We start from the raw sequence: 12,216 nt of genomic DNA on the forward strand, positions 1-12,216 counted from the left end.
CCCTGATATATGGAACCTGGGCACTCAATTAAGAAAAAGAAAAAATAGTGATGGGAGATAGAGGAAATCCAGTCTTTGGATTTTTTGGATTTAGTCTCAGCCATCCAACAGCTGCATAACCTCAGTAGGGGAGCTGTGTCACTGCTCTCAGGGGCAGCGATAAAAAGGGAAAGGTCCTCCTAGGCCACACTCCCTCCTACTGCTCTACTCCTCTTATACCCTAGGAATGTGCATGTAGAAGGAAGGTCTACCAGCCCTTCTGGAGGCAGCCCTCCTTACAGTGGCCTGCACCTTCTCCCCAGCATCCTAATTCATGCAGGGAAGGAAACACCACCCACTACAGTGCCCTGTATCAGCAAGACACTCAACAAAAGTTGGCAGAGGTTTGCTTATTTTCACCTGCGTGTAAAGGGGTTCATAGATGTCCACACCATTGTCCTGACTGTGAGAAAGTGTTTCAGCTCCCCGTTTCCAGATGAAGCGAGCTGGGGGGTTGGAGTTGACCGTGCAGCGGAGGAAGACGGTCTTCTCCTGGTAGAAGCTGCCGCGTACATCACTGATGGTCTGGTGAACGGTGAGAACAGGTTCATCTAGATCTGGAACGGAGGTAAGGAAGTCGCAGCCATTGTTAGCAAAGCTTGGCCTGCGTGTACAGCCTGCAGAGCAGATGATGCTCCAGGGACCACTGAGGAGAAGGGAAGGTCCCACACATCTGGCTGATGACAAGTGCTGATTTAAGAGCAATTTTACTACCTGAAGGCAGGTAGTACAACCAATATTTAAAGGGAACACACAGGAGAAGCCAGAATTCTCCCGCTCACCAAGCAAACCTTCAGAGAATAGAAAGCAGTCTCTGGTTTGCAGAGTCCCATGGAGTCCTCAAATAAACCCACCTGCCTGCCACATGTGTCTCAGAGCAGTGGGCTGCCTCATATTCCTCAATGGTACCCCCCCTACAGAAAATCACTACTTTCTCCTTCAGTGAGAGGTCAAAAGGATGCCAGGAAGCTCTGCTCCATCATGATTTCTCCATCTTCTAGTTCCCAAATCTTTCCTGAAATCATGAGGCTAAACCCAGGGCTGTGAGATGTCCATACAAATGACACGACAAATCTTCAAGACAAGGTATGAAAGTAAAAAATCAGGACAAGATCAAGGAGCTGAGTTAAAAAGTCATCTAGACAGAGCAAATCTCATGAGGAATCATGGTCATATGAGATGCAAAACAATGTAATAGGTATGCATAATTTCTCTCTCTTCCTATTAGATATCCTCTGTATTTTTTTTTCAGTCTGTATCAACTGTCCTTTGGCAACTTCTAGTCACTGCAACACCATTGCCCCTCCCTAAACTGATGGGATTCTTTTGTTCTCTTTCTTTACAGAAGATGCTCCTTTCAATTCCCTTATTGTACCTGCACCAGACACACAACCACTATGACTGAATCAATGGTTATCAGTGGCTACATTTGCAAGAACAGAAGCAATAGCCCTTCAGGAAGAGGATTTTTCCATCTACACAGAGCACACTGCCCCCTACAGTTGCCCACCTGCTAAAAATGGATGAATTTCTGAGAAGTTGCAGCAGGTTTGTTTGAATGTTTGAACATTAAGGTAGCATGGGGGACACCTCAGAGGCAGTGGATCTTTCTCCTTACAAAACCACTTTGAGACTGAGGTTAAATATAAAGATCCCTTTCGACAAGAATTGACCCGCTAAAATGGAAAACAGCCTCTGCGTCTTTAAAATATGTCTATAAGGCACCTTTTGAGCTCAAGATGAAGCAATTCTATATTTTCAGGAGCATTATGACCCCATCTTCAGCTACAAGGAAACTGAGGTACTTGTACCCAGTATCCTCTTGTGCTGCCATCATGATCCTCTGCACATGCTTACCATCCTCATCACCTCCTGCCCTCCCATGCCACCTAATTTTCACAATATTTTATTTTACAGATTTATAAGTTTGGAGATCTGACTTCCAGAAAGGAAGAGGGAAGCAGGGATGAGTTTCTGCTATTATGTCATCCAAACAATGTATGCTCTCTGCTGAATCACAAGTGTCAACTTGTGGGTTTGCATCTTTTAATGAGCTGTATGCTCAGCAGACAGCAATTGTTATGCGACCTGAAATTTGTCTGCTTGACCATAGCTTAGAGATATGAGTAGAGCCATAAATGGAATAATAACATGACATAAAATATATCCCAGAAAAAAACCTCCATCAACCAAAAAACACCCACAGCTGAAAAAAAATATATGTAGATGGAAAAAAAAATCTACTCTCCATAGAGTGCTGTCTTCATGTGGCCGTAGGATGACCGAACATCAAATTCTTTTGGACCAGGATCTTAAACACAACCTCTCCTCCTTTCCTCCTTCCTTGTCTTTAACCTTACTTTATTTGTTCAAACTTCACATGAGTGACTCTGTAGCTACCATCCTTCTGAGACTGTTTCTCAGCACGTAAAACACTTCCCTTACTAACTGAAGAAGCAGCTCAGCATTCCAGTCTCCTGGCTCCCAGCTACTCCCCACACAGAAAACAACACCTTCTTTTTGGTTGCTAAAACTTTCCTCCTTTGAATTCTTCAGCATCTCTTTTGTAGAAGTCAGCTCTATGTCTAGCCCTCCTGAGAAAAACTAAAATAAGACCTACAATGTGTATGTCCTTGATGTACGAGTAATGCCACTGATGTCAGTGAGCTGCTCCAATGATAAATTGGCCCAAGGCTGTTCATGGAGATGATCACATGGGATGTTTCATGCACAATAAAAGCTTGTAAACATTCATTCTTTTCTTTTCCTTACTTCTTCTCTCTCCCACATGGAAATACTCAGAAAAGCAGCTGCCTCTCTGCCAGTATCTAACCAATACTTTTAAGCCTCACTGATGCCCACTTGGGGCAGAAGAATACTGTGCTACATGGGTTAATGTTTCCAGTTTCATATCCTCTTGGCACCAATGATGTTCTCTGTGCAACCTCACTGCCAAACACTAAAAGTATGACTGAGGACTAGCAGCAGCTGTCAAAGACACCAAAGTACACATGAGAGTGATGACTTACCTCTAACTACAAAATGGGATGCAGGAAAAGAAGGGGTTTATTTTTAAATTCTGGTTCATTCAGCTGAAGGTTGCCTGGGTGAGTGTTCAACAAAAACTGCGGCTTTTCCCATGTGTTCCCTTGCACCTACTGCAAATAATGGAAAAAAATTGTCTCTCCTTCCCAAAAACCAAGTGAGCAGAACAGAGGTGCAGTACCAAGTCCATCTGCAGAGTAGATGTTAGTATGAGAAAGCCCTTGGCCACCCCATTAGCCCCATAGTTCTACAGGTCAGAGCTGCATGAGGGACCACGGGATGCTACATCACTCTAGCTCCAGCCTGCACTGCAGGAGCACCCTCAGGGCATGAAGATATTCATGGCACAGTTCTGTTCCTAGAGACACAGGCCCTGGCAAGGTGTCACACTAAGCCTTGAGAGAACCAAGTATCCTTTGCAATGGAGAGTCATCATACATCTCCGCTACACGCAGGAGAAGAAACAGGCAGAGAAGCCAAGCAGATCTAGGGTGGGTGCCAGAACGTCTCTAAACAAAGTGATGCAATGCCAGTGAAAAAACACTCATCCTATCCACAGTGGCTGCTGTTAAAGTAATCCATTTCCACGGCCTAGGTAGGATAGTGCCCACACTACACTACTCCGATAAAGGGTAGGGCAAGGAAGGAACAGATGGGAGCTACTCTCAGCCATACAGTATGAACCTGCCAAAAGATAAGGATGCCCAAGTCTGTGGTACATTTTGTGAGAGTCACATCACAGTTGGGCTGGACAGCAGAACTAAAAGGAAGCAGTCAGGCAGCAGTTGCTGTCATCAAAAAGGTCTGCCCAGACTCCAGGCATATGCTGGGGTTTTGAAGCTCAGAGGTTGTTCCACTGACAGACAACCACAGTGCCCCTCAGCTCAGAAGGAAGGAGAACAGATAGAAGGAATGTAGAACAGCTCATGACAGGTTCAGGGACAGATTCAGTTGCTTTATCATACTTTACAACTTTTTAGCATTAATCTCTTGCCTTCTCAAATCATATGAGTGAGGAGAGGGATTTAGTGTTAGTTGGGCTGGAAAAAGTTGGAATAGTGGATAGTCAAGGACAATGTAATGGTAACTTTCTCCAAGAGAGCAAAACAAGTTGCCTAGACATTAAATATTGTATTTCTCCTATTTGGGCCTTACCATGTACGTTTATTTTCCCTCCCTTTTGATCACAGCAGCCCAAGAATAAACACTAAGTCCAAGAAAGAAACATTAGGAGAAAGCTTCAAAACTTGAAGCCCAAAGTGGAAAACCACTAGCAGCATCTCTGGGACTCAAGAAGGATGGGTACCATCCAGAGAAGTGTTGAGTCATCTTCACATTATGGGCACTATGACCAACCAGGGCAATGTTGAGTCACCTTCACATTCACCCTATCACAGCTCAGCCTCCTTAGCTGCATTCTAGAGTTCTTAGTGCTGCTTCCAGCATGCTACAAAAGTAGCAATGCTGGGAACAGGTTTCAGGAATGCCCCCAACACCCAGGGCACTACCAACTTCAAGAAACATTGCTTGCTTCAAGCTCTGTCAGCTTCAAAACAAAGACAAAGAAAGCAGAAGCCATGCCCAACACTACATCCCAGAAAAGTGCTAGGGAGCCCTGTTGGTGTTGTCAGACATCACAACCCCAAGGTAAGAATGAATCACAAGGACAGCAGAGCTGTATTTTGCACGGATGGATCTAATCCCTTATGCAAAAAAGACACTGGGGAGACCACACCAGTCCCTCTGCTCCTGAATCAGGTGCACATGGTCCTAGAGCAATGCAGCTCCCTGCTGGCCCCACAGCGAGACAGAGACATGCAGTAGAACTGTGGGAAGGTCTGGGTTGCCGCTAAATGACTTACACTGCACATCTACTCGAATGGACTTGATGGCAGGGACCCCAACCCCATTTTCTGCTTTACAGTAATAGCGGCCCCCCTGCAGCCTTTGGATCTTCTCAATCCGAAGGGTCTCGTTAAGCACTGACGTCTCTTGGAATTTGTCCGACGCGCTGCCAGCAGTTTTGGTCCATCTCACCTGCATGTGAAGAACAACAGAAATTAAATCAGGGACACAAAACAGAGATCCCAAGATTCAGCAGAGCTCCCTTTGTTGCTCTTCCCTCTCTTCCCTAGCTACTTCCATAAAGAAATCCTACAGCACTGCCAGACTTACCAAAGCTCAACTACTGATCTCAGTACGTCCCAGTAGCCCAGCCACTGATTCTGGTCCACTGCCAATCCCCATATCCAAGAGTCCAGGATAACCCCTCAATTCACCCAGACACACGCTGCATGTTTGCCACTCCTGCTCTGATTCTGCAAACCCAGCAGCTTGCTCAGTTTTATGCCACCATTTGCACAGCACAGGACTTTCAGTGTTCAGCCTTGAGACCCCATGTAGCTGGTAGGCCACAACACTACAGCAGACATCAGCTCACCACTACAGAGTTTTTACTACATTCCACACTCATCCTTTCCTGGACGGCAAGGCTATTTCTGCTTTTTGCTTTTCCATGAGTGAGAAAATGCAGCTGCTATCTGACTCTTTCCCCTTTCCCACTGGAAACACCCTGTGTATTTTATTTTTGTAAGTCATCCTTTCACAGCACACAAGATTTTCCTCTATTTTTAAAGATACCAAAAAAAAAAAAAAATCCCTTCTGATTCCAAGCCACATTTTTATTTGTTTGTCCTTATGCTACATGTTTTGGGATCCTGGCTTGAAGGGGCAACAGAGCTGCATGATATTTCGTGCACTCCGCACAATGAAAGAGAGAGACGGCTTTTCTCAGTCCATTGGTTTTCTATATCTGCAATCTCCCTTCGAAAGTCTGCTAACTGCCGGCCTCCTACTGCGGGACAATTTAGACTCTGGAACGGAGATCCAGCAAGATCAGCCAGCACAAAGAAGAGAGACTTTCATTCAGCCTTGGCTATAGATAAGACAGACTGAATACCTTGGCCACTCTTCCAGACTTTGTCTAAAGCTCCCTGCCATCACCTGATTGGTACTCATGCTCTAGAAGGAGCTGGGGTGTCTACATCCCATCCCAGAGCACCAGGCTGAGCAGATGTCTGGAGCTATTGACTATGGATTTATTCAGCCTTTGTAGTCTTGTGAGATTGTCTGAGGGCCCCAAGACACTTGGAGTTTCCTGTTTTGAAGGACACTTCAGCCAGCTCTTTAATCTTCTCAATCACAATCTCATTTTAGTATTGTGGCCACATTTTCATGCTTTAATGACTGGCTGATAGAAAAGGAAAGAGAAGATTAAACAAAGGTTAGGATAAGAGCCTAACTGGGGAAGAAATCAATCCATTAGGAGGGAGAGCAGAAATAGGATGCAAGCCACATTTTATATGTGCAGGTTCCAGACTCCCTGGTCATGCCTGGTTCTAGGCTCTGGAGTCCCTTGTGCAGGTCTGGCAATGACAAGCCAGAGCGCTGCCCACTAGCATGCTGTCTGCAACAGGCTCTGCTCCAGAAATCTCTCTAGCTTCTTGGGCTCAAATCTCTACAACCTGCCAGGGCCTTTCCATGCATTCAACAACCTTAGGCAGAGCCAATGCTACCAAATTCCCCTTTTCTGGTGCGCACAGGTACCACTTGCCCATCACTGTCACAAGCCTAGGCTGGTTGTTTTTGCTGACTTGGCTCAGGTAATTTTCTTTTTATTGTTTCCAGGATATTTTGATGGAAAAGCCATTTCAAATCCTTTCCTTTGTCATCAACTTGTAGCCAAGCAGATCCTCACAAGCAAGCCCATGGAAGCATTAACTGGCGTGAGAAGATGCATGGCTTCTTGCCACAAGTATCTTTGGCAGGACTGAGGAACGGGGCCAAGGCATGTATCACGTGTGGCTCCCCTGAGTGTATTCCAGCACACCCAGCCTCATAGTGTGCACCAGCTCCACTCCCACCACGCTCTGTCCCAGAGCTGGCAGACCCATGCTCTAGGCCAGTACCTCTACAGACACCTTCACACTAACACTGAACCTCCCAGCTTGAGTATCTGAAGGGGTGAGGTGGCTGCATGGGCTTGAGTCTGTGCAAACCTCTGTGCACCCCAAGTAAGGATTTCAACCATTAGCCAAGCTCAGCTTTGTACCTGTCCGCTGGACTGTGTCTCTAACCACAGCATGGATGTGTCCAGCGCTGCAAATCTGACTTTGCCTCTGCTTGGTGGCCACAAAGCAATGAACAGCAGGTTCTGTGTGGGGTGCACAGTGGGATGCACTATCAACAACTTCCCAAACTCCCCCAAGCAGCATTCCCTTGGCTGTACATCCAGAGAAGCTGAGAAATGGATGGACCATGAAGGACCAACTCCTAAGGTAAGCACATATGGGAAGTGTCTTCTAGGATGCTCCTACTTTGTAGTAAGAGGGTTAAAGATTTGAGATTTCAGTTTGGACTTTAAGTTCTTGAAGGGGCTTCACATACTGAAGACAAGTAGAAGGTCTTTGAAAGCTTCTGCACAGCTTTGTGGACTGTTTTCCATGAATGCAAGCTTAAATGCTTCATAGCTTAGCAACCTAAGTTAAAATGGGGCATCCCTACCTGAGTCCAACGTGTAGGAGAAAGCTGGACACCCCACACTGCCCATAATTCTCCTCTATGTGGAGACTACAAGCAAGTACCATGGGGGAACATGGGTGACAGGCAAGACTGAAGGCTTACCTGTGGCCGGGGGTGTCCTGTGACCAGGCACTGCAGGACCAGCGTGTCCCCCTCCCGAATTGTGTAAACACGTTCACTGATGTTGTCTTCCTTCACCACACATGCTTGCCCAGCATGGATGATTTGGGCCTGAGCAGGAGCTGTAGAAAGGAAAGAAGAGGTAAAGATGGAAATGGGCAGTAGCCCATCTCCTTATGCCCACTGCCCAGGGTGGCTTCTCCCACCTCATAAGCCACAGAGGGAAAGAGCGAGGTAGTTCTGGGAATGAATCACAGAAGTCTTAGGAGATATATTATTAAGCAATTTCCCCCATTTCCTGAGTGGCTGATATCCACTACTATTTTAAAACCTTTGGTTCTGTTGAGATGAGCAGCTCTAGACACTGAAAAACAGAATATGGCACTTTTTTGGGGTGGACCCTCCTGCATGGATTGAGGACAAAAAATTTCCTGCTGTCATCTCTCCCAGAAAGGAGTACGTGCAAGCAGCTATATCAGGGATCTGGTCAAATCACAACTGCTCCATGCCTGTCTAAAATAAGCCTGATTACTATGATTTACCTTGCAGGGGGCTGGGATAACTAATGAGCAGAGTAAGGAAGGGCCCTGAAGCTCTGTACAGCTATTAGCAACAGGCATAGTAAACACTGCAGGAAAAACAAATCTTTCCCATATTAAACAGCAGCCTGTCTCAGCCCTGAGCCAGAGAAAACAGCCTCTGCAGGATGAGAGGACCCTATAATCTGTATAGATTTCTCCACCTACGGCTCCTAATGAAGACCAATTACTGCCAGTCCGGCCAGGAAAATGGGTGAAGACCAGTACAGTGGAAAAGTACATAGACAGAAAGTTCCCCAAACAAAGTTATAAAAGGTCCAATGACCCTAAACAGCACCCTATATCCCACAACACCCTGACGAGAAGCAGGAAGAGATGAGCTGTAGTAGAACAGGATTTTACAAAGAAAAAAGCCTCAGTTCTGAAATCCTGTGCAAACTGCCTTTGGCTCCCTACTCCAAAGCGTTTGTGTGATCAGAGAAGTGGCTGAGATGTGGTGAAGATGACTGCACAGCCCACCTGCACACCTGTGTTTGTTTGAGGGGGAAATTCCAGTTGCTCTTCAAGATACAGAGAAACCTACAAACATGTCTTAGAGTCAGTGTCTCACTTACAGTCCTCTGGGATACTTACCCAGCTTGCAAGAATGCTTTCAGGTGACTCTGGAGTCACAGCTCTAGCTCCCATTAGTGGAATATAACAAAAATGAACAAACCACAGAGGAGATGATCAAAAGGTTTAAAGCAATGAGCCTTCGAAAGCCTTCCTAAGCAAGAATAAATTTTGCACAACCTGTTAAAGCTGAACCAAGCTCAGATTTTTGCTGGTTTAGTCCACCAGCAGTATAGACAGCAGGACTGGCTGGGCTCAGGCAGTGGAGAAGATCTGCCTTTGAGATCAACCTTTATAAACTGGTGTCAAACAATGCACTGACCAAGTTGCAGGGACATGAGAGTGGATACAGGGCCAGTGGGAAACTGTCCTTGCTGCTTTACGGCCTGCCATGGCCACCCAACATCCAGGGCAGCAGCACTGCACATACAGCAATCTAATCTCTAATTTTCCATCTCTTCCATCATGGTGGCATCTTTTATCTCTTCCAGCATGGTGGCACTTTTTAAAAATTATTATTACTCTCCAAATTATTGACAAACAGAAGCAACATGTCTATTTGAAGAATATGATGGCACAAACATGGACAAATCCCTCAGCCTCTAGTGTCTTCCCCTTCTGCAGGCCTCCCAAGATGCTGGCCATCACTCAGGCATCATGGCATGCCAAAACTGACTGTTAAGACTTCACTGATACAACTGAGTAGATGAGTGACCTTCCCCTTCCTAGATGGCAGAGAGTCTTGTTGAACCCAGCAGAAAGCACAAACCATGTATATGTGCTTACACACATCTGTGCATTTGTATACACTACATGTGTGGACATATATGCAGATATGTAAATACATTAATTAAAATAGTGATTTATCAGGAAAGATGTAATGAATGGTTCTCAAGTCAACAGTCACTGGGGAGGAATTCAGAAGCCTACATAACCTTTGCTAACACAACTTAATCCAAATGACAGCCTCTTGTGCTGTTTCAGCCCTCAGATAATTTTCCTGCAGATCTGCCATAACACCTTTAGCCCCACTGTACTACAGAGCACTGCTTACACAGCTGAGACACAGGCTGTGATGCTGATTGATCTCTGCTGACCAAAAGGGAGACTCCATCCTTTCCCATCTTATGCCACATTCCCCTAGTCTCCAAACTATCCTGTCTGCATTTCAGCAGGGTCCTGGCGCCTTGAAGCAACAAAGCTCTGGTAACTTCTCTTGACAGTCTCTGGGCTGCATTTGCCAGCTGATGGCTCTATTCTCCCTTTGCAAACATGACCTTGCTGTAAAAACTAATTTCCAGACACTCCATGGACAATCAGAATATTTATCTGCAGCTCTAGCTCCTAGTTAAATGTCGTTCTTAAGTTGTTCTGCTGTACCCCATATGGTATACAAAGTAAGCATTACAACTTTCACTCTTCCCTTTGTCTATTCCACTTCCATTTTTTCACCTGTGTTGTGTAACAGAGGCACTTCCACATGGGGAACTTCCACAGGAAAATCATTAGGTAGAGTGGTACAGAATTGGAAGGCTTCTGTGCAAGTATTCTGATGCCAATATACCTTGGTGTGATTTGCTGGCATATCCCTGAGTTTGAGAGAAACATTATTTAAACTAATCCTTATAAGGCACTAGACTACAACAAAACCATAGTCCTGTGGATAAGCCCTGGGTCATAATTTTGTCCTCTTCTCCCAAATTCTCCCTGGATACACTGAGCTGTAATGAAGCTGACAAGCAAGGGTATATACATTTGGCTTTGTTTGCAGGTGTCTGAACTTCCTTGTGTCACCCCCATTAACACCTTTCAGCTAAATCATTGGAAAGGGACATCACTTTAAGGGAACCTCCATGCTTAAGCTGTAACATTTCTCTGGCAATAACAGCACCAGGCCCTCAGCAGAACAATCACTTTTTTTCATGTCTTAGACCCCATGTGAACCCAGATCTCTCAAAAGGGAACTCAGGAAGCTTGGGGCTGTCTTGGAAAGAAAATCACTCAGGTAGATGGCCCAAGAGCCTGAGACACTGCCTCTGGTTTGGTTATAACTTGACATTAGTAGGTGGGGGCTGAGCAATGAACAAACCCAGCTCTTTGGGGACTGCATTAAGATGAGACTCGGGAAGGTCTCTGTTTCAAGCTCAGCCTGTCACAGCACACAAAGGCTGGGAAAGACACCTCATGCTGTATTACCGATGGGTAGAGAGACTGCAAGGATTAATTGCACTTTTAATGGGCTTAAACAGAAAGAATACATTATTGTTTGACATCCTCCCATGTCTCCTGGAGGATTCCAGCATGCAGACAGCTTGCACACTGCCAGCACAACAGGATGTCAGGACCATGCCTGCCAGAGGAACAGTTTCACAGAAGGCCCTAAGGAAGGCAAAGAAAGGCTGGAGATGAAGGAGTAACCGTAGCCATTCTCAGTGGTGCTCCACAAAGAACCACTCTTGAACAGAGAAAACCTTCCCTGTTGAGTCCTTCTGGGGCAGAATACTTCACCTCAGGCCAGCCAGCCCCAAAGCAGAGGTCCAAGAAAGACCTCTGATGGCCTCTAGGGGGGAAGAAGGGACAGATTGTTCCCAGAAATTTTGAAGGACAGAGGTATCATCACTTCTATTCAACTTTCAGATAAGAGGTCAACTTAGAGAAGGCTCTCAATACAAAGTCCTCCAGAGAAACTAGGCCAACCACATATTGGGTGTCAGATGCTTTAGAAGGGAGAAAAAATCAGACTATGAACGTGCAGCATTAGGCCCTTGCTCAGAAAATGGGGCTGGCCTGTAATGCGTTTGGCCTCTGCATCAAAATTTCCTACTATGCTTTCACTTGATGTATTTACACATTAAAACAAAAGGAAATTGAAGTGAATAAAATAACTTTATTCCCAGTGCAGTGTACTGTACGATGTTATTATTACCATAACCTTGAAAGTTTATGAGACTCTTGGTGCTTAGAGGTTGCTAATACCATGAAAATATAGAAAAGGAGAGAGAAATGGTCTTTTGAAGAAGACTGAGTCATCTGTATTTGGATTGCAGGTCTAGCCATTCATCTTCTTGAGCCTCAGATCTCATCAGTAAAATGACAATGGTGAGAGCTCCTTCACAGAGAGGATGGTGAGTGACAGATACTGCACTGACACTCTCTCAGTCACTGTCAGCACCCACAGGGGCAACTTTTCCCCCACTTTGCAGCGCAGCACCTACCACACTTCTCTGCTGCCTTTGCAGTACTCTAACAGCAGCCATCATGTTTGACTCTGTCCCACCAC

The 12,216-nt window shown here is 45.5% G+C and overlaps 1 protein-coding gene across 4 annotated transcripts in view; it reads right to left on the reverse strand.

The window, feature by feature from the left end:
- The window catches only part of MDGA1 (MAM domain containing glycosylphosphatidylinositol anchor 1), a 156,665-nt gene that overhangs the window by 101,505 nt on the left and 42,944 nt on the right, over nt 1–12,216 (reverse strand). For all 4 annotated transcript variants that reach the window (XM_072927299.1, XM_030268620.4, XM_072927297.1 and 1 more), the window contains 3 exons: nt 7,768–7,907; nt 4,947–5,121; nt 400–596 (listed from right to left, as the gene is read on the reverse strand). In XM_072927299.1, coding sequence (XP_072783400.1) covers nt 400–596; nt 4,947–5,121; nt 7,768–7,907 — 512 coding nt within the window. The remainder of the gene's footprint in view (nt 1–399; nt 597–4,946; nt 5,122–7,767; nt 7,908–12,216) is intronic.

This window comes from Taeniopygia guttata, chromosome 3, assembly GCF_048771995.1.
Source record: "Taeniopygia guttata chromosome 3, bTaeGut7.mat, whole genome shotgun sequence".
Classification (NCBI taxonomy): Eukaryota; Metazoa; Chordata; class Aves; order Passeriformes; family Estrildidae; genus Taeniopygia; species Taeniopygia guttata.